This window comes from Engraulis encrasicolus, chromosome 15, assembly GCF_034702125.1.
Source record: "Engraulis encrasicolus isolate BLACKSEA-1 chromosome 15, IST_EnEncr_1.0, whole genome shotgun sequence".
Lineage (NCBI taxonomy): Eukaryota > Metazoa > Chordata > Actinopteri > Clupeiformes > Engraulidae > Engraulis > Engraulis encrasicolus.
This window is the reverse complement of record NC_085871.1, coordinates 29,536,690-29,560,348: the sequence shown is the minus strand read 5'-3', so window position 1 is coordinate 29,560,348 and position 23,659 is coordinate 29,536,690. Positions and strand designations below refer to the sequence as shown.

Sequence of the window (23,659 nt, the reverse complement as noted above, 5' to 3'; positions counted from 1 at the left end):
TACAAGGAGGACTCGCCTGGTAGGCTACAGTAGACTGGCTGTTCCACTATGCGTGTTGATGGATCTTGGCTTGGCAAACCTCTAATAGACAGGACGGTCTCAGTAGGGCCCTCTTGCTGGTCCTGGTATAGAGCATAACCTAAATCTTGATACACCAAAATAAGACCACTTTGCCCACTGGCTGCGATGCTTTCGTTTTCCATCTATATTCCCGATTTTCAGGGCAAGGATTTTTTTTGTCTTTCTCTGGACAAGGGGGATAAGTTGTGGACACGATATTATGCCAAGAGAAGAAGAGAATACGTTTTAAAGTGTTTACCAATCAGATTATTGAATGGGGGAAAATCCCCTTCAAAAAGGCTGCTCAGAGCTGCTTGACAGCGGGGAAACCTTGTTGTAATGTTGAGGTTGTGACCAAAATTCTGCTTGCACACATTACAATAGGGCCAAAGCAAAACCAAATTAAAAAATGTTTCGGTCCCCATGTCAGTAAGGTATTGATTAATGTCTCAAGCAAGAATCATTGCAATTAATCACTTCATCTAATCACAAATTAATTTTCAGTGCGTTTACCCATGTAGATGTTTGGGTTGGGTGTGCCAGGCACAATTACGTTACTAGTCCAGCCCACTTGAGACAAAATCGGCTGTATGTGGCCCCTGAGCTCATATCACAGTAAATTTTGTAGTGCTAAAATAACACTTAAAGAGTTAAAATTAACACTGTTCTAGTGTCTATTTGGTCCTGCTCCAGATCAGTGTTAAACACTGATGTTAGATTTATAGTGTTAAGCTAACACTATAAAGAGTAAAGCAGTTTCGGGGAGCATACAATGGCGCAGACAAACTCCATCACCTCGAGGAGGCGGGGGCTCTCTGGAGTACTTCTAACTCCACACAATTTAACAACTTCATTTGTCACTGACTGCACAGTAAATGTTGCGGTATTAATTCAACACTTAGAGAGTTCATTTAAGTCCAAATGATGTCAAATCAACTCTTTAAGTGTTAAATGAGCACTACAGAATTTACTGTGTGGAGAGCGTCTCACTCCATTTGGTGTTGGAATTACTCCAATAGTGTTCATAAGCCTTCACACTGCAAAATTAACACTGGCAAATTTACTGTGTAGGAGTGCACATATGGAGACCAGGTTGAGCTAAAGCACCTGCACCTTTGCCCTACTGTGCAAAAAATGCCCTTTTGAATGTTTTTTTTTATCACAATGTACAGCGGTCCATATTGACATTATCATACACACAGTGGCGGAGCAATTGCACACAGGGCCCCAGGGCAAGACAATTATAGGACTCCCTACACAGCTTGCCAAGCTCATAATAGGGCTCCCACCAACAACATGGGAGGGCCCTGGGCCCAGGGGCAAGTGCCCTGCTCGCCCTCCCTATAGCTCCGCCCCTGCATATACAAGTGCGTGTGACAAAAATGTCACAATATGTAGCATTTATAGTCAGGAAGGTGGAAGTTCCACTTGCCCCCCCGTCGCCCTCGAGCACCTGCCCCCCCAAAATGTCTGTGCACGCCACTGAATGACACTGTCATGACAGGCCATTTGGGTTTTAAAAAAAATGTTTGGCATTAGTTGGATGTCTGTGGCCATCCTCCATCCTTGTCTGGTGCGCTAACACCACTACACGGGACACTGAAATGAGTTTGACACCCCTGCTTTAGAGACTGAGGGGGCGAGTCAAACTAGGTCCTTCCTCCTTCCTTTCCTGTTGCTTATCGACTTGTGATGCTTCAAGGCTTGTTTTCGTTGACGATCAAAGTTTTATTCAGTATCTTGCAAGAGCTATTCAAAGGTCATGATCTGATTTGAATTCGGGATGTTGAAAGCTGGAAAGCTCCCCAAACGTTGCTCTGCCTGGGTTGACGGTACGGACACTTTATGATTTTCTCCATGACGGTGGAGCGACACCAAGGCAAGAGGCAGGATAAGATGGGAGAAACTAGATTGACTGTCACAAAGACACTTTCCTTGTACTGTACCACTCCAGCAGTTGAGCTCCCATTGGAAGCACGGTGAAGTGCTCTACATAGTCCTGGTGTATTTTCCTCATTTCGCCAGACTAAAACAAAGCTTGCCCTGTGCATTTCTGTCCTGTGGCCTAGTAAGAATGTGCTGAAGCATTTGCGAAGCTGCTGAGGCACTTTGACCTAAGGTGCATCCTTTTTATTAAATGTGTTATACAGTACGAGTAAATATTATTTTAATCATTGCCACAAGTTAACTACATCTGAGTTTTTATTTGATTTTTGTTCACGTCGTCACCGCAATATGTCTCGAGGTACAAGTAAATATTATGCTAAACACTGCATATTACATCTAAAGGTTTTATTTTTGGTCTGGTCGTCCGTCCTCCAAGATGTCTTGCTGACGCTGGCTGCTGCGTCTCCATCAGTGGCAGAACAATTGTACACAGGGCCCCAGGGCAAGACACTTTTAGGGCCCCCATATAGCCAGCCAAGTTCACAATGGGGCCCCCAGCAGGAATAAGGGAGGGCCCCGGGGCAAATGCCCTGCTCGCCCTCCCGATAGCTCTGCCCCTGGTCTCCATAATTCTCTCCTCCTGCCCTATTCCTTCTCTTGGTCCGAAGGCTCAGTAGCCTAAGGGCCTTGTCTCGTGCAGTAATCTTGCACTGTGTAGCAGGGGTGCCTGGATTTCTATTATCATCCAGAACATAATTCAGTATAATTACAGCAAACTGAGTTTTGCTATAATTGGCGTAATCAGCAGCGATCAGATCAGGACAAACAGGAAGTCATCTGTGATTCTCAATGATGGCCAACAATGGAAATCTGTGTCATATTTTATAGCACTGGCTAGGTTCACATTAGATTGCAGATTGTTCCCATGCCTGGCTTACACTGTATTTTAAGGACCTAGACCATTAATTAGAAAACAGTTTGGCAACACATGTAGCCTACTTTAATTTGCATCTAACATGATGCACTTGCATTGTACCTGCAACAAAGTGTTGGTCTTGATACTTTTGTGTCATTGGAACATTTTAAAGTCATATTTGTTTTTTTTTTCTAAACCACATTCATTCACTTATTTTAATTAATAGTTTTTTTCCTAATAAGGTGTTGTGGTTGTTTTAAATGTATGTTTTTTTGTATTTGTTTATCTTGGTCTCAAGAGAGATGAACAGACCAAGGATATGGATCACTGGAACCATGTTGTGTGATCTGAAGAGACCAAGATAAACAAATTTGCTTTAGATGGTGTCAAGCATGTGTGGTGGTAAACAAGTGAGTTTTACAAAAAAGGTGTATCCTCTCATAAGCCAAGCATGGTAGTGGGACTGACATGGTTTGGGGATGCATGAATGCTGTCAACATTGGCAATCTGAAATACACCTAAAAGAAACATGCATGTCAACATGCACTGTGACTACTGAAGCAGATCATGATATTCTCCATAGGATTGCATTCAAATCTCACACCAATCTATTTAAGCCAGATGCAGACTCAAAATGTAAAAGTTCAATGCAAAGAAAGGTTGAAACGCACACTGATGACCTCCCTTGTCATCCCTTTTCATTTCGAGACGATTCGAGCCAACATAGCCCCTTCTCTACCGGATTTTAATCTGGGGTGTACTCACTTTTGTGAGTACATGTTCAAACATTAATGGCTGTATTTTGTTTTTTTCTGAGTGAACAAGAAATTTAAGCGGTTAAATATGTTGTTAAAAGGTCACTAATCATTGTGTCAAAGTTACATTTCTGTAATGCTTTCCTATGAAAAGATATACTCAAAAATCTGCAAAACTGTGAGGGGTGTATTCACTTTCGTGATATACTGTACATGCTGATAGACTAAAAAAGGAACATTAAAGTAAAGTGTATTATCTATACCTGATAACAGAAAAAAGGAGTAGGCTAAACTGAAATATATATTATGGATAAATATTATGTATAGAGCAGCTCTAAAAAAGTACACCATCATTCAATATTCATGTAATCTCAACATTCTTACTTCCCACTCTTGTGACAAGATGTACAGTTCTTCACTTTAAAGGCAATATAAAATTACCTTGAGTACCTACCACACATTTCTGGATCCATTTCTCCTTCACTGATATTGTGAATGCCCTCTACCTCACTTGTCGCTGGAGTATTGTATATGCAGAACACTTTTTAAAATCATGTACAGGCCTGGCATCTTATATCTTGTCCATCTACTGTATACGGTGTATATGGTATCATGAAGAATGTTCAGAACCCATTTAAGGTACAAAAACAAAATGTGAACCTTTATTTCTCCATGTGAAGGACATGACAAATATAACAGGAGTCAAAAATCAATCATTTTTCAATTCATTTTCATTTCATGTGATAGAAAATACATTTTTATTATTTAAGGCTGATGGCTTGATACATGTGTGCAGTCAAACATACCTGCACCCACTCGCACACACACTATTTACAGATAAAACCATTTGATTCACATTCACAAAGATATTAGGGTAAAAGCTAAAAAGGTTATAGTTTTAAACATTAACAAAATAAACAGAAAATTCCAGCAAAAAAACAAACAATTACTGTCTACATCTATTTGTTTGTTCTTGTTTCTTTGTTTTGTCATCCATATTTTTTCCACAGAGTTGAATGATTCCATATCTTTTCTCTATGCCTGCTCTAAAAAAAGTAACTATTACTAACTAACAAAATTGCAGTTCATGATTTCTTTTGGGGTTTCTTAAAGCCAGACCGTTGCCCTTTGAAATGACCAGTTCTGTGTCACTTCTGTCATCCGTCTTTTTTCTATAAAATAAAAACGACTGTACGAACATCCTCCACTACAGGTGATTCCACACTTTTTGCCAGGGGTTGTACATCCTTCCCCATGGGCACATTCCTCCCCCCTCAGGCTGCACAGGACATGGCAGGGTTTTTCTCTTCAACCTCTTCCAGGACCTACCTGTGTGTTTGAAACATGTGGTATGTTGTTCTACAGACACCCTGAGAGCTGTGGTTTCAATCTAAAAATCTAATTTTAGTTAACTAACTAATCTAACTTTAATCAAATCTAATTAAAGCAATTTTGTTATGTAGTGTTTTCCCTCATGTTCATCTTAGCTTCCTCTAAGCTCAACCAAATGTCTTCATTCTCACTCTCCATTTAATTCACTCAGATTCATGAAAAAGACAGAACCAAAAATGGCAGCATTCACTACTAACTTATGACACACTTATTATCCTGAGGTTTTGACCTGGGAGAGGTGGATCTGGCAGAGGGGGAAGACGGGACGTAGTAGGTGGTGTTGCGTGAGGAAGAGGAGGAGGAGGAAGCATAGGCTGCGGCTGTGGGTGGCTGAGCAGATGACGAAGGGCGCGCGGAGGCAGAAGATGAGGCGTATGAATAGGAGTATGCTGTCGGTGCTGGGTTGGATGTGAACACCGGTGCCGCTCTCGGTGCTGGCGCGGACCGGGTGATGGGGCGTGGCTGGGCATAGGCAGTGGCAGTGGCAGTGGCGGTGGCGTACCCCTCTCCGTACTGAATTAGGTACTCCGGGTACACCTGGTGCTTCTCGAAGATCACAAAGATGGAGGGGTTGTGGAAGTCGTTGACGCAGCTGTCGTAGAAGACGGTGTCCCCACCATCCTTGGAGGGCGGCCGCAGGTAGCTGGGGTCACCTGTGGTGTAGTGGCCTGCCAGGATGCGGCAGACGAACATGCACCTGCGGCCAGAGGCAGCGTCCGCCGTGTAGCTGTGGGAATACTTGGCATCCCTGGCGAAGTAGCTCCCTAAAATCACACACAGAACGCACCATATGTAAAACTGTATATTCAAATGTGTATGTGTGTGTGAGAGAGAGTGCATATTGTACATAGTTAATTGTGTATTTAATTATGATGTCCTAGGCGTAGATATTGGAGTAGTTGGCATCCCTGGTGAAGTAGCTCTCAGACACAGAATACACACATCTACATACCATAATACAAGAATGTATGCGTGCGCGCGTGTGTGTGTGTGTGTGTGTGTGTGTGTGTGTGTGTGTGTGTGTGTGTATGCCTATTGCTATTGTATAGAAGTCTTTGTACCATACATTTAGGCCACATATGTTTAATTGGGTAAATGTTCACCACGCAGCTATGGGAGGAATTGCCATCCTTGGCAAATTAGCTCCCTAATATCAGACACAGAATACACAAGTCCATCTACCACACTGCATGCAAAATTGTATGCGTGTTTGTGACTGCTTGTGTGTATAATGTATGATATGGTTATGTATAGACAATGTTTGATTTCATGCAAATGTCCAAGGTGTAGCTGTGAGAGTACTTGGCATCCCTGGCAAAGTAGCTCCCTAAATTCAAACAGAATATGCCGCTAAGTTCATATACAGTATGCAGTGTGTGTATGTGTATGTATGTGATGAAGGCAATGTCTAATTGTGACTTCATGAAAAATACTCATTGTAGTGCAAGTTCATGTAGATGTCATTTTATTTTATTTTCAGTGGAAAGTGTGTGTGTGTGCGTGCGTGTGTGTGTGTGTGTGTGTGATGTTTCAGCTGTATGCACCAACCAGGGGTGCGTTTCTGGACAGTGTCGGTGCTAAGTAAGTTAGCAACTTCCATGGTAGCAGTGCAATTTCCCATTGGCAATTTACTAAGTTGCTAACTGGTTAGCAACAATGCTTTCAGGAAACGGGGTCCTGGTCACTTCAAGCACTTCAAGTATTTACTAGATAAAGGGTTTCATCTTTATAGAAATTGTGAAACAAAGAAGTGCAAATCCACTGAGGTAGCAACCCAAATTCTAGTGAATGAAACAGCAAAATCCATCATGACTTGACTTGAAAGCTTTGATGTCCTTTAAAAGGCAATTTGATTTACAGCACAGCAGAATGAATGGCATAAAAACATATAGGCCTACAATAAAAACACATACAGTACAACAAATACACTCAATAAATAGCTAAACATAGAGTTACTATGTAAATAAAAACGTAATAAATACAGACCACTGGTCAAATGCATCCATTAACCCAATATGAAAGTCCATAATGTCATGAATGTATCTCCCACATCTTGTTCAATTCGTTAATTGCCATGGGGATGAAGGAGTTCTTTGCTCTATTCGTTCTAATATTGGGGTATCTATACCTGCGTCCTGAAGGGAGTGTTTGGAACTTAACTGAGAGGGGGTGGGTAGTGTCAGTACAAACTTTATCCGCTTTCTTTGTTAATCTATCTAAATAAAGTTTATGAAGCTCATTTTGCTGACGCCCCATTATTTTCCCACATGTTTTAACAATTTTACCCAGTTTACTTTTATGCGTCACTTTAGAGTGACCATACCAGCATACCATACCATAGGAAAGAACACTTTCAATAAAAGACTTGTAAAATAAGGTCAAAATGGTGTTGTCAACATTAAAAAAAGTTAAGTTTCCTTAGGAAATACAAACGTTGTCGACCCTTTTTGTAAATTGCATCTGCACGGGAAGGTATCGTCATCCGTTTTGCACGGGAAGGCATAGTCATCCATAATTTGTTTACAATGGTGTTTCACTTGTTTTTTTGTGAAAATGCTAAGCTCAATCTCTGTACTCTGTCTGTGAAGACACTCATTCCTCTGGGTCATCATCTTTGGCAACTGAGCTTCTCTTTGAAGCCTGAAAAAGTAGCAAGCCCATTTTGGCAAACATGGCACTGCAAATAATAGTTTAGTGGAGTTCCAGCAAATTAAGTATGCCAGGAAGGACATGAATGGACTAATTTCCGGGAATGCACACATTGTCTCATCTTGTTACATAATTGCAATGTTTTTTTTAAAGATCATCAAAAAACAGACCAGACTGAGAGGGTTTGTAAAACGATGAACAAATACAAAACCATAATTACAGTAATCGCTCACACCATAATTGAGTAAAAATAGCTTTATTTTCTAAACATACGCTTCAAAGCCCTTGAATCTAGAGAAAAGAAATTAAGAATAACAACAATAAAACCAATAGAATTGCATAAAAACGTCAACCTTAAAAATTCTGTATTTCTACTGTGCTTAAAAAATGTTCTTGTTGTGATTTAGGCCACAGAATTACAAAAATCAACAACAACAATCAATGTATACAATGTAAACAATACAATCAATTTATCAAAATTTTTAAAATGTATCAGACTGTTGCATTTCAGCTGGTCAACCTGTCAATTAGAGATTCAAGGTCCTTCTCTAAGTTCTTTAGCCTGTCTCGGTGGCTGAGTGATGGACCAAGCGAGGGTCTTGGGGCAAGGTCTTGGCCAGTGCCAGTTGATGACATAAGTGCTTGCTGTTGAGACTGCACAGGTGAGGTTGACTGAAGGACGGAAGTACTCATAACTCTGGGATGGTCCCTTGAGGACACCAAAGCGACAGAAGACCCAACTAGGGAAGACGGAACAGATCTAGCCAAACTTGGTCTTGGCTTGTAAAGGGATCCGACTGAAGGGTTCAAAACCTTGGTATTGGCACTCTGTGAATCAACCTCAGAGGTCATTTGCTGGGCAGAGGCTGAGGGTTTATTCATTAGATATTGAAATGACTGTGCTTTCTGTGGTTGTTGCTCATGATCAAAGGACAGACTTAGTCTTGATATGTGAAGTGAATTGTCTGGAGAACTCATAACTCTGGGATGGTCGACAGACGACACTGAAGCTGTGGAGGAATCAACCAGTTTGGATTGAGCTCGACTTGGCCTTGGCTTCAGAAGTGAGCTAACCCTGGGAGGGACACTGGGCTGAGTTGATGCTGATGTCAATGCCTTGAGGCCGTTTTGGGAACCGCAGGAGCAGTTTGAGGAGCCAACCCCGATTCCAGAGGAAAGCTTTCGGTCATGAGGTTGATTGGATGATGCTGTTTGTAGTTTAGGTCCATCAGTTAAGGACAGACTTGGTCTTGACTTACGAGGTGGGCTGGGTGAACCACTCATCACCCTGGGATACACACTGACTGAATCGGATGCCGAGGATGGTGGTTGTGCAAAGGATGACTTAGTCGTTAGAGTTTGAAATGATCGAGGTTGTGGTTGGTGTAGCTGACGGGCTAAGGCCAAGCCTGGTCTTGACCTGAGCACTGAGCTGGTCGAAGAACTCCTAACCCTGGGATGTCCACCGGATGAACCAGGAGCTGTTGTGGATGTCTGGGGTGAGGTCAATGGCTTGCTAACCACAGACCTTGGCCCAGGCAAAGATGAACCAGATCCCAAGTCTTCTACATATTGTATAAGGTACTCCGGGTACACCTGGTGCTTCTCAAAGATGACGTATATGCTTGGGTCAGAGACACTATCCACACAGCTGTCATAGAAGACAGTCTGCCCGCCGTCCTTGGAAGGTGGGCGAAGGTAGCTTGCGCTTCCTTGGGTGAAATCTCCAACCAAAACCTGACACATGAACATCGTTCTGCCAGAGGACATGACGGTATAGAGGTGCGAGTATTTTGCGTCTTGGGCGAAGTAGCTTCCTAAAATGAAAGCAAAGCAAAGCTAAGCAAACATGAAGGGAAGACAAGCCAAGCAAAGCCAAGCAAAGCATGCAGTTGGGTGTGAACTGTGGTGTTTGAGGATTAAAAAAACAAACAAACAAAGCAAAAAAACATATCATCTGCAAACCCATCTGACAAACACGTCTGACAAAACAGCTGACGTACAATAGCAGTGTAGAGTTTTGTGCCCTGCACATGGTTTCTAGGGTACTAACTCAGTATTCACACAGGCACTGACCGTTGACAGATGGGCGGACACAAAATGCATTTTGGGGACCATCTACTCTTTTGCCTCTGTGAAAAGTTCAGAATATGACAGTTGCCGTTAATTGACTAAATTGAACTAAATGGCCTAACTTGACTGACATAATCAAGGTCTCTTATCCTCTTAATTTAACTTTCATGTCAGTTTCTCCCGTAATATTGTATAAGTGCCAGATTCATGCAGTTCTGCTTTTTCTCTAAGTTTTTACTAAAATCTGTGTCGGTCGGGCCCCAAAGTGTCTGATTTCACGTGAAATGATGCCACACCAAAGCCAAATCACAACCAAACAGTTGAAAGAAAAGACCAGCAAAAAAAAACACAATACAGGCTACTGAGTTTTTAACAGTTGCTCTCAAAACAGAGACTGACCTTTTCCATAGGTGGTGCCAACTCTGGACATGAAGCATAGCCAAAAACACATACAGTGTACACTGACCAATCAAGATGAAAAGTAAAACACCAACAGACCAACTTCACGTGCAAACCCTCAGTTTCCAGGACTGTCAATGTCAACCAACTTACAATAGTAGCATATAAAGTTGCGTGCCCTGCACACAGCTTAAAATTGAAAGAAAAATGTCTGCACACTTAAATCCCCTTTGTGTTCTTTTAAATAATAGGCCAAGCTTTCAGTCTACTGACTTTCCTCACCTTCCTCAGGTCAGTAGACTGAAAGCTTGGCCTATTATTAAAAAGAACACAAAGGGGATTTAAGTGTGCAGACATTTTTCTTTCAATTTTACACAGTTTTTGTTTATGTTTGGCACCTTTTAATCAAGAGTGCGGTGTGATCTGGTTAAACACTGCACACAGCTAAAAAAAACGCTAGGTATGGAGATTTTTACAAATATCTCTTAAAACAGAGACTGACCTTTGCCGTAGGCTGTGCCGTGGGTCCCGCAGATCCTCCAGTCAAAGTTGTGATGGCAGATGGCGTCGATGTGCTTGGAGTCGGTGCCGTGGAATAGCTGTTTCTCCAGGACGTTTCTCCCAGCGTTGCTCTTCTTCATCTGCTCTTTTTGCCTAATTCAGACAATTAAAACAGGCAGAACAAGAAGGGCAGTCAGAGATAGAATCCTGGCCGCTGACAAAGGTAGCCACGTGGTGTGTGTGTGTGTGTGGGCCAGTCACTAGAGGTGTCCCAAAGCATTGTGGGTGGACACACAGACAGACAGACAGGCAGGCAGACAGACATTACAATCACTGACCTCTATACTTCAGAATAAATCGAACGTCAGCGGTCCATTACTAATAGACGTCATTGATAACATTGATACCTGGCTCAACCCACTCACAATCTTCCGCAGTCGATGGAAAGTTCAGATGCACACATCCACAAAAGTAGCTATCAGTTGCCAGACAACTGTAGTAGGTAGTGTAGAGTGGTGTGCACAAGGTATAGGATAAAAAAAATACTGGTAACACTTTACTTTACGGATCGCTAATAAGGTGGTAATTTCATGTTAATTTCATAGTTATTTCATAGTTATTTCAGGATAATAACTGTTGTTTTTAGTAACAACAGCAAAATAACCATACAGTTTCTAGTGCGTGCGCGTGTGTGTGTGTGTGTGTGTGTGTGTGTGTGTGTGTGTGTCAACAAAGTGTCACCGTGCTGCGAGTCATCAGGGTGTCACCACAATGCACTGGAAACTGTATGGTTATTTTGCTGTTGTTACTAAAAACAAACAGTTATTACCCTGAAATAACTATGAAATAACTATGAAATTAACATGAAATTACCACCTAATTAGCGATCCGTAAAGTAAAGTGTAACCAAAATACTTTTATACTCAGTGTGCAGGCCACTCTTTTGCAGAGTGAAATAGGTCTCCAGGGTGTTGTCTTGTGAAAGACGCCAGAATAGAGCACAAGGAGAACTAATATTATGACTCTTCTTGCAAAGAGTACTAATACAATGACTTCCAGATTGAAGTTTTATGCAGTTAAATGTAGGAAATGTAAGGTATCATATATCAATTGTTTGCCAAAGTACACAAGCACAGAAAGGTCAATTATCCATTTCTGTTTGCAGAGTGGACAAGTGCAGCAGTTATGTGGAAATGGTTGTAACAAACCCGTGTAGGGTTGCAGGCTGTACCTATTGTTTGATGTTGGGTCAGCATCTTCATGACTCTTGGTAAGTTGTTTTTTTATTATGACACACATAATATTGACACTCAATGCACAATAACACACTGTGTAACGTTGCTTTAAATTTAAAAGGTACACTGTGTGAGATTTTTAGTTGTTTATTTCTAGAATCCATGCTACCCATTCACAAATGTTACCTTATTCATGAATACTTACCACCACCATCAAATTCAAAGTATTCACTATGACTGGAAAAATTGCACTTTTCATACATGAAAAGGGGGATCTTCTCCATGGTCCGCCATTTTGAATTTCCAGAAATAGCCATTTTTAGCTGCAAAAAAGACTGTACTTGGGCCATACTAGAATATATTACTTTATTACTTAGTAAACTTTGATGAAAAGACCGAATTTGGCAATACCCAGTGTCAATGAGCAGCATAGTTGCAGTACATTTTTTGACAAATTCCTGCACAGTATACCTTAAAATTCAAGTGACGGCTAGGTGCATTGTGGAAAGCTGGCTGTTATTGTTGCTAGCCATCACGGCTGGCTCAGAATAAACAAATTCTATTTTAATTCATGTCATTTAACTGGCAGCGAGGTCATTCACATTGTTTCAAACCACACCTGCAATTTTCATCGTGGGCTTTGGAGATGGAGAGAATCTCACTCCGAAGCCTCCAAAGTCGTTGGATACCTCCTATCGGATTTACAAATACCACCCATCTCTATAGAGTGGTCAGTTTGTTGTGACTGACTTAGCATAGTTACCATTTTATTGATTGGTCAGTTGATGGTTTTAGAGAGTGGCTATAGAAAGGTCCATTCCCCTTCACAACAACCATGAGAAGTAACCATTATGGATGTGAGAATAATACCGATATACAGGAAAACTAACAAATGATAAATAAAATAAAAAATAAATATATCTATCATGGTATACATACCACTGGTAGACTTCCCACAGTGACTTGTTTTGGATCCTCTCAATGGAGACGATGTTGACTCCCCGCATGGTGGAGCTGAAGAGATTTAGTATCTCCCTGTACTCACTCGATCCACTTTGCACAGCCACTCTCTGCACAAGAGAAGCCAGATTAAAACAGTTTCAAATATATACAGTACAACAGCTTATACTGTATTATACTGTTAAAAATTACAGTCTGTACTTCAAATATCTTAAAATAGCCCCATAAACAATTTAGCAATTACTGAGATTATCCAATAACATATTCCCTTCCCATTTTCCAACACTACACTGACCAAAAACCTATATAAAAAAATTGTTTACACAAACGTCAGCATATTTATTACATTAAAAAGGCAATTGCTAAGTCTAAAAATGGACAGAATCTGAAAAAAGATTTCTTTATGTTACACGCACTAAATATTTTAGGTAAGGTCTGTAATATTGTGTTATATAAAAAGCACAACTCCTCTAGTTCAATAAAAAGTGTGATACAACTACCCAACTGAGTCAGAGCTTTGACTGTGTGACCGTGTGATGCTCAACCTTTGACCGTGTGGTGCCCACCTCTACAGCTGTACAATATGCAACAGTATTGTAAATTAATAAGTCCAGGTTGTATCAGTTTCTGATATCTGTATCCAAGTCTTAAGTCTACACATTATGTGAACAGGCCTACTTTATATCCAGTTTCTGCTATCAGTGTCTGCGTCTTTGGGTCTGCATATTATGTAATTAAGTAGTCTACCTTGTATCCAGTTTCGGGTGTCTGGGCCTGGTCCCAGTGAGATGGAACTGCTTTAAAGTTGGATCGATTGGGTGCCTTTTTACTGTCAAGGGGAACAACACAAAAAAGGAAAACACACAAGCAGGTTATAAATAGGACACAAATAAAATCACTTCAGCTTAATTCATTTCCTGTCACTGAATGAGTGAAAAAACATGTACACCTTCCTTTGTGCATGTGGTTGGATGCAGACACATGAAAAAAATGGACACACACACACAGACACGCACACACAGGCACACATGCACACACACAGACACGCACACACACACACACTAATCTTCACATCTTTAATTTCCTGATCATGGAAAGCCCAACACCCGACATACAAGCAATGATTACATTAGCTGTTATCTCTAATGTCTGCCATTTTTAATGTGTAGGGTTCCTTTGAGAAATTGTAGGTTCTCCTATGATCCACCTGAAAGTTCTCTGAGAAACCTTCAAATTAACAAAGTGTGTAGGGTGACTGGAGAGGAGAGGAGAGGTTGAGGAGGAGATTAGAGGAAAGGAGAGGAGAGGAGAGGAGAGGATGAGGAGGAGATTAGAGGAGAGGAGAGGAGAGGAGAGGAGAGGAGAGAGAGGAGAGAGAGGGAGGGGAGAGCAGAGGAGAGGAGCGGAGCGGAGAGGGGAGAAGAGGAGAGGAGATTTAGCGAGGAGGAGAGAGGAAAGAGAGGATGAGAGGAGAGATTTACCTGGTCTTGATTTGCTGAGCATCGGCAGCAGACACAAACACAGGTCGCCTCCTGACCAGCTTCTTGGTACCGTAACGCTTGTTGGTTTGGATCATATCTGCACAAGACGTGACCAAGTTAGCATTTGTCATGATGACATAACACGTAGGTCTATACAGAATTTTCTCTTCTACTTATAAGTAGTACTGAAATACTTTACATTTACAATATTGGCTACCTTGCATGTCATGTTTTGTTTGTCTGAATCGTATTTGGTCATAGCAGGGTGGGCTTAAAAGTCTTCCTCTCCCTTTGTATACAAAATATTTAAAAGAGAGATTTTGTGTGAAATACACCACCACACACATATCAAGTCATTTTGATTTGTCAAATTCATTATATTTTCAGGTGACTGTCTGAACCACCTGACATGAGGTTGCACCACAACTTGACCAATAAGTTCTTCTCTTCTGTGTCTACTATGTGTGTCCAAAGTTCTTTGTTAAAGGTCACTGACCTGGCGTCTCCACACCAACAGCGTTAGTGATAAACCCTGATTGGAATGTTAGCACAAGGCTGCCATCAGATATGTTGTATATACCGGTAAGTCCTAACCAGGGGTGTGTTTATCGAAACCATAGTTACTAACTACGTTTGCTAATTTGTTGTTTGCGATGCAATTTATCATTGCCAACTATCCAAGTTGCTAACTGGTTACCAACTACACTTTCAAGAAACGCATCCCTGGTTGCCATGGTATCTCAGATAGATAGTCACTATCTGCAGCTGCACAGATCGGAATGTGCTAGTTACCTTGTAAACGGAGAATATACCTGCTGATACAAAATGCAGTCCTCCACTCACGTGTATGTGGCCCTGAAACAGAGAGGTTTGCCCACCCCTGCTCTACTACCTGCAGTTGAACAGACTGTGGTGTGTGCTGCTAGTTACCTGGTAAACTGAGCTCATATGTCTGGGAGCCCGCTGTAAACTCCATCACTGCATTGGGGTCTTGCAGATACTTCTGCTCCAGGTCTTCACTCGTTATGGAGGCAAAACTGTGTCCTCCGGCCTGACAACACATAATTGGGATAGATGGACTTACAGTATATTGCTGAAATCTTACCAATTCAATTTTTCTAGTGCTATTTTTATCCCCAACTGTGGTGGCATACTGGAAAGGAAAAAGTATAGGCCTATTACTTGTAGTAGCTCGTGGTGTACTGGAAATGACAGTGGGGCAGAGTGATTCACCTTCAAAAAATTATTTCAAATAAAAACTCAATTCACCTCCCAAAACAAAGTAGCTGCTCCCTGTTATTAGATATCCACATTTTTTTAAATGTATCTGTATGGGATAGGGTAGAAAAAAAATCTTCAGACAAAAAAAGTATCAATTTGGTACCACAACTTGATTCAGAGTTTGAACCAATTTTTCGCCCAGGCCTAAATGACCGGCCATATAAGTAGTTGGCTATCCCATATGAATAAGCACCATATTAGTGCTTGATTTTCCTTACTGCGGAGGCGTACTGGATCCAGTTCCCATGCTCGTCTTCCCAGTGCCAGGCCCACTGGGTGGTGAGGACGAAGGTGGGCTGCAGCACAGACGAGACGGTGGACAGACGCCGCACGCGACGCAAGCCACGCGTCATCGTGTCGAAGCACACCGGCTCCACCCCCTTACTGACCGCGGACCAATGAGAGAAAGGAGAGGAGAGAAGAGTTCTTAAGGATTCTTTTCCTGGTATCATGACATAATGCAAGACTCTGATCCACATGTCTATTGGCTGCCATGACCTTCTAGGATGCTAGTGGGGGTTCAGAATGAGAGGAGTTCAATGTGGAAAATATAAACAAACAGTCATACTAAAACCAAGCTTAGACAAAACCAGTGTCAAACCACTGAAAGGAATGGTATAAATGTTTTTTTTTATTGCACAATCCTCAGATTTTTGTTATTTTTTTGTTTATTTACTTGTTGGCAAATGGCCTGAGGTCTTCCTCAGATTAACACAGGCTTGACACACTATCTTCACCAAATGTCACACCAAACAGCACCCGGGAATGTCCACAAAGTCCATTCACAATTAACATTGACGGCTGCCTATGAAATCAAAATGTCCTCCCTACCTGTAGATCTTGGCTGGGTTGCAGTAATCCTCCTCGATCTTCTCGTTATCGGCCAGTGGACTCCAAGATTGACCATCACACACCTCCCAACGGTACGGCAGAGCAGAGTGGGCCTTGTAACACTTGGAGTCTGGAAGAAAGACAGAAAGAAAGAAAGACAGAAAGAAAGAAAGAAAGAAAGAAAGAAAGAAAGAAAGAAAGAAAGAAAGAAAGAAAGAAAGAACACATTCAAATACAAAAAATATCATTCAGCATGGAATTACTGTGATAATTTTAAAGCTTTCTGCTTTACTCCAAGGCCAGGGACATGTTTTCTGTGTGCGACATACTTAAACATACTTGCTTCAGGATGACTGGAGCACTTCACACAGTACTGGAGGCATAATCTAGGGGGCAGATAGCCAACGGGGCTCTCATTAATGTTTTCCATCATTGTTTGAATCCATCTCGACCTCAACATATAAGTTCGAAGGATCGGCCCTCCCGGTTTTGTCAATATTGCACCGTACGCATTCATCTGCGTACATTGAGACTACCACGCGCAACATTAACAAAGTTTGCATGGCAACACGTTCACGCACCCGTATCCTGCATAGAGTATGTCCCTGGCCTTACAGCCACAAATGATCAAATGGTCCATTTAAACTTACCATCGTGTTTACAGTGTCCCTTCACAAAGAACAAGCAGATCTCAGTTTTGTCTGTAAAAGAAATAGCAAAACCATGACCAACATGGTAATATCGATTGAAAATTAAATCAAAATTCCACCCCAGCCAACAAGCCAGTTCAAAACCCCCAACTAAAGTGTGAATGTGCAAGCAAAACTCCAACATCTAGTAAACCTCAAACAACAGAGATGTTGATTTAAATCACACCAGATCTCTTCTGTAGGTATTTAGAGCATGCACTGAGTGGGGTATTTCAAATGGAGTATTGTCAGTATTCGGTGTAAAACAAGTTCAGTAACATTACAAATACTGCCTTGCGACACACAGAATATTCCTTGCATGTAACTGCACCCATGGTTACAGTGAATAACACTTGCAGTACCTCTTGTGGCTTCTGGAGGCCTGCACCCACCAGCCTGGTTGCTCCCACCACCAACACCTCCTCTGCCAGCATGGTTGCGAGCACCGGGCCCAGCGCTCATTGACGAGGGCGGAGGCCTGCCTCTGTTGCGCCCCCTCATGGCCTCAATGTTGGAGTAGATGTCCTTCATGGAGACCATGAGACTCATGGGCACCCCACGGTCCTGCAGCGTACGCAGGGGGTGGGGCTCGAGGAAGTCATGGGCACGCGGGCAGGAACAGTCACCCCTCAGGTACCTAGAAAACAAAGACAGTGAGTGCGTTTTAACATGCGACCTTGCCTCCTCCACTTGCTTCTCGTCATGATGACATCACTGACAACAGCATTATATTTCAATATCTTGCAAAAGCTCAATTGTAAAGTCTTTTTCTCATTTGCAATTGGGATGGTGAATGAAAAAGAGTCCCTCAAAAGTTGTTGTGGCGAGGCTGACAGCTGGGAAACTTTATCGTTTTCTCCACGGAGGAGGGGCCAGGAGACAAGCACAAGTGGAGGAGGCAAGGTCACATATTGGGATGCACCCAGTGATGAGAGAAGGTAAGGGCCGAACAAAGGAAATAAATACTCCGCGCTTCCAAAGTGGCAATCCAGTGCAACCAGAGCAGGACTAAATCATAAATAAATGGAAGAATAATCTGGTGCCACACGGATGTCTATTTTCTGTTGTTTATTTTTTCAGTGCAATTAGACTAACGCCTCGACATGCGTCTTCATCAGAGTCCTCGGACATCCGTGTGGCACCAGACGTTTCTTCCATTTTATTGAAAATAACTGCCATTGGCAGGAGACATTTAGGATGATTCTCAATGACATTGGAAACAGGGACCCCATCATTCTAATGGAGGATTTTAACACAAAGATTGGAGCCCAAAATGAGGGACCCAAGTCTTTACCCAGTAATAGGAGGGAGTGTTTCCCCCACAAGACAATCCGTAAAACAGCCTGGGTGTCACCAGATCATGTCACAGAAAACCAAATCCTCCACATATGTATTAAAAAAAAGTTTAGAAGAAGCACGGAAGATGTCAGGACAAGGTGGGGGGCAGATGCAACCTTAGACCCCCATCTCCTAGAGGGGAAATTCAAACTAAGGTTGAAGAGATACCAGAGATACGTGTGAAGGGCCACAGGACGAATTACAACACCAAATACCCCAGCAAGCTTGAAATAATGAACTGGTACCAATGCCATTTCTTTTTCTTATGTAAAAGCCTTCATTATATACAGTGTTGACTCATCATTTTCAGGCTTCATGTGTAAGCCTAATGCTAAAGTCTGCCTTGAAGAAATCTGTCCCCCTGACCAATTTCACCCCGGCATCCCTGGAAAAGGGCTGAAGACATTGACTTTTTCTTAAAAACTTGTGTCACTGCAATTATTCTTTCAGTCATTGTAATCATGGCAATCGTTAAGCAAGTATTATTTAAAGATGTGGTCAAAATATTGTGATTGTTAAGATCCTAAAAATTATATAGATTTTGTTTGCCCACATCACGCACCCCTACCCAAGGGAGGGCAAAGGGCTCAAGTCAAGTACGTAGAAATGAGATAGGAGGCCTTCAAGATGCCTTTGTACTGGCCGAGGCAAAGCTGTCAGCGCCCCTGCTCAGGTTAAACCAAGTACTCCATCTGCTCTAGTTCTTCCTGTGATCCAATCCGAGTCGCGGTATCAGAGGTGTCCCAGTGTTCCTTAATTAAGAGGACGCACTTACCTCACGAGAGTGATTTATAAAGGATTAGGAACAGCAACAGATCTCCCCACAGGTGTCTAAAGCTATAGGTTAGATTTAGCTGGCAGCCCGTGGCCAGCGCCTTTTGATGATTAAGATAATTGTGACAATTTACATGACGCTGTTACTGACACTGAATAATCGAGGATTAGGTACGGGACACTTTCACCTTCACTTTCTAACACGACGCAAGATGTATGCGACAGTCTTTTCCTGAGTGACTTGCTGTACGTACAGTAAGGACAGAACGGCCAAATCCCATTCCTGATTTCTACCCCTACCCCCTCCAATTTGTCCCTTCATACAGAGCAATAGGGGCTAGGGCTTGAAACAGGGATACAGCTGAGTGGGGGCAGGGCTTAGTTCCCATTGGAGGGCATTTTTTATTTTTCAAAACTAAGGGGGGCGTTGGCAGGCTTATGATGAGATTAAGGGGGCATTGGAAGGCTTATGATTAGGTCAGAGGGGCGCTTGCTCAAAAAGGTGGAGAAATGACTGGTCTCGTAGAAAGATAAATCAAACCAAAATGCAAAGGAGTGTGCTCATGCTCAAGTTCGGTCTCAGAATGTGCATACCAACCGGCCTGGGAGAGAAGAGATATCAGCCCGACAGGCCTTGCACTACAGAGGGAAGATTACAAGAGGTCCACGGACACCAGCTGAATGGAGACCATCACAGAGAGCACTGTGGGGTGAGAGCCTGCCGTTTTGCTACCAACGATGTATTCACAGAGTCATCTAGGCCACCTCGTATCTATCCAGGAGCTTACCGGACACTGCACAGCTGTCCGCTTCCAGTTTAAGCGACGCCTCCAACTTTTGCGTCGAACGACACATCTATGGACATTTTCTATACTGCTTATTTATTTGAGGTGTGTATTTTTAAGTTCACATTTTTTTTTATGATTTCTGCACAAGTTTCACCACCAGTGATTTCACTACACACTGTAATCAAGGTTATGGCATTGTATGTGACAAATAAACTACTCTACTCTACTGAGGGGCATTGTCCTCTACTTCTTCCTCTCTTTCTGTGGCGTATGGTGGCGGCTTGCATAAGATGTGCACTATCAGCATCTATAGCGCTAAGGGAATTTATTTTCAACCTCTGCTGGTGTGACGGAGGTAATCTTTCACCTGTTCGTCCCCCTCGGGGCGCGAACGTGTGACCTCGTCAAGTACATCGGTTCGGAAATGGGAGGCACAGTACGATACCGCTGGACTAAAGGACCAGTCCCCCAGCCCTACGGCATCGACACTGTATGAGGCTTTGGGAGGGAGGTTTACCAACGTTCCACGCCAACTCTGCTAGTTTGCCTCCATTACACTGGTCTCCTAAAGGGGCGTTCATCTGATGTTACATAGATCCCGGGAAGCACTTGATTCGTCTCTAACTTTTCCGCTGTCTCTGATAGAACTCACCTCTCACAGATGTGCAGTCTGCGGCACCCCTCAGCCTCCTCGCACCTGCCGTACTGGCCCGGCCCATTGTTGTAGTTGTAGCACACCTGAACACACACAGGTTACACATGTGAGACTCAATGGTAGAGTTGGAGAGTACAGAAGTAAGAGGTGTGTGTGTGTACACAGAGAGAGAGAGAGAGAGAGAGAGAGAGAGAGAGAGAGAGAGAGAGAGAGAGAGAGAGAGAGAGAGAGAGAGAGAGAGAGAGAGAGAGAGAGAGAGAGAGAGAGAGAGAGAGAGAGAGAGACAAAGGGACAGAGGGATATTTTATGAACAAGATGTGTTATGTGTATGAGTACATGATCATGCAGATAAATAAGGGAAGGAAATGGAAGTTCGAGGACAAGAGCAAGAGAAGCAGAGACGTGGAGACTGTGTGTGTTTAGTTCATTGACAACAATGGGACTCATTTTGCAGTTTAACTTAACCCGAAGTCATACAGTATTACATTAAATCTAATGTTGGTGTTGTCTGAATTAAGGGTACTTGTGACATAGTGGCTTAAGAGGAAATGAAAAACAACAGCTTTCAAAATAACACAATAGCTGGAAATCATTTGTAGTAGGTGTCCTCTCTGTTCTTATGTCCACTACAATCCACCCCAGAGTGGAACTGCCATGCTTTCCAAGATAATGCATGTCTGTCTCCATGTCTCTCCATCAGTAGGCCTATCTATTACATGATAGGCCAATGCCATCTTCTAATTATAACACGACCAAGCTCATGTGACTAGATGTAGAATGCCTACACCGCAACTTCTGTGTTTAGGCAGCTAAGTGCCTAACTTAAAACATGCTTGCTGATTAACTTTGCAGGCTATGAACAATTCTCCTGTTCACCAAGTAGGCCTACCATCGGCCCTTTACATAACAACTGATGTTTTCCTTCCTGGTCCAAAGGCAGCTGTTTTGCATCTGCTCCCTACTTTTCTGGAGCTCAGGGCAATGGGCCTACTTCAAACAAAATCCACCTTCGGGTTTGAATGCACTGTCTGCAAGAACATAACCTGAACTTGAACTGTCAGCTTCATATGACTGGTTTGACCTGTACGGAAGAAGAATGTAGGTGGAGAATGGCTAAAAAGGAAGAAATGCTTGGGGATTAGGCCTTGCTTGCACAGCAAGGCGCTTACCGGTGGCAGAAAAGAGGTGTCATTTTGCATCAGCAGAACACACAGCTCAGCCCTGTCCAGCAATAAGAGGTTGGAGGCTCCCAGGACCTGAGCGTTGTGCGGTGACATGAGGTCGTGACCAAACCGACATGGTTTTCTGAAAAGGACAAACAGATACTGTGTCTCGGTGTGTAAACTGAGATGTAAATGACGCATTCCACAGATCCGATGGCAAAATATGATCTTTAGTGCTGCTGAGTTTTGCATGACTAAGCATAATTCAATATCAAAATTAAGGACCGACATCATTTCGGGTTAATCTTCTTGTCCTTATGCTGAAGTAGCCTATGTTGTTGTTGTCAGTAGGAATGACAATAGGTCAGTCAAAGTCAAATATTAATGGCTAGGCCAAAACATTGTTCCATTATTGTGTCACTGTTATGTTTAGGCCTAGCTGTATGCAGGTGGCACACAGTTAAGTTTTGTTACAGTAACTTACCGTCCTCTACCAAACGGACAGTCTCCCAACAGGAACTTCTTGCAAAGGTGCAAATTCACGCAGCCTGGAGCTACACAATCTCTGGCCTTGCACACACGAACTTTGGTTTTGGCGATGACCCTTTTGTCGCCTGTGGACTGGTCTATTAAAAACATGTCGCTATTTTCAAGACAGCTCGTGTCATCGTTGAAGGCAACATATCCGTCTCCTAAAAAGATATCTGTTGCCAGCCCGTTGACCAAATCGTCGTAACGCATGGATCCATTGTTACTACACAACTTTTTAATAAATGTTGCCTCAGACATCATCGCAACCGCACCTGTGTGGACAGTTCTCACTCAAGACTCCTAGCAGTGCTGGATGTTGTAAATGGTGCGCTGTTTTTAAGTTCCCGTTTCCGCTTTCCACTCTCCAACTAGTGATGAAACGAAAGCGAAACTGGGTGAATCTAATTATCCAAATTAGGCCTTAGTTACATTTTAGTCTACATTTAGTTAGTCTATCGTCAAAGTGAATAAAAATGCAATATTTTTGTTATTAATGTAGGCCTAGTTACAGAAGGCCTGTCAAAACCCCACAATTTTAACGATGACCGTGCAGTTAGGCACACTCCATAGCCAACAACGCAACGTTTGCTCTGTTTCAAATGAGCTCCATGTAACTAACCTGGCAATTGAGCTATTAGTTCTGTTAGGCCTATCATATGGCTATCTTCATAGTTTGGATGTCTGCGTCGATGACACTCAGACACCACTGAGCCCTTTAACTAAAGCAAAAACGCAACTCACACAATTGGCCTGTAGATGGTACAATACTCTTGCGCATTAGCTGTCCCACGGGTGGTGAAGTGCCGCCACCTGGTGACGCACCAAACAAAGTAGCCTAATGTTGTTTTTGTGGCTCACATATAAGAAAGGTGGCTATTCCTCTTGGCGACTATTCTGCATACCTGTACTGGACTAGCTGTAGCCTAATGTAGCCTTTAATTAGGCCTATACTGGTGGTAAGGCCTATATGGACTGGCAGTGATGTCTAATTTTCTGGAATTTCCTTCACCAATACCCCCCAACCCCCCGGACCATGGACACCGGACCCCATTTGTGACCCTCCCACTGACTTTTCATCAAGCCACTACTGACAACTTCCACAATTTTCACCAAACAACACAACGCAATATCTGCATGCAGTTTGCTTTCATTTAGCTCGAAAGTACAGTTGCTTCAATTGATTCAGAGAGAACAAATAAACAAAAATAGAAAGATCATACAGCCTAATTAGGCACACTGAAATGAAAAGAAATTTTGCATTGCATGGTGTTCATTTCCTAGCTATTTCAAAGTGTTCCGTT

General features: G+C 42.5%; 1 protein-coding gene across 1 annotated transcript; it reads right to left on the bottom strand.

Annotated features, from left to right (window-relative positions):
* Positions 1 to 5,202: 5,202 nt before the first annotated feature.
* LOC134464234 (protein mono-ADP-ribosyltransferase PARP12-like) lies at positions 5,203 to 23,272 on the bottom strand. The gene is made up of 13 exons (XM_063217709.1): positions 22,312 to 23,272; positions 21,834 to 21,969; positions 20,662 to 20,747; positions 17,472 to 17,746; positions 17,071 to 17,121; positions 16,421 to 16,550; positions 15,808 to 15,973; positions 15,239 to 15,359; positions 14,309 to 14,405; positions 13,575 to 13,656; positions 12,807 to 12,937; positions 10,634 to 10,785; positions 5,203 to 5,774 (listed from the first exon to the last, which is right to left on the bottom strand). Exons 1-13 carry the CDS (start codon positions 22,617 to 22,619, stop codon positions 5,203 to 5,205), a joined length of 2,307 nt encoding a protein of 768 aa, XP_063073779.1. The 5' UTR covers positions 22,620 to 23,272.
* Between the last annotated feature and the right edge of the window lie 387 nt (positions 23,273 to 23,659).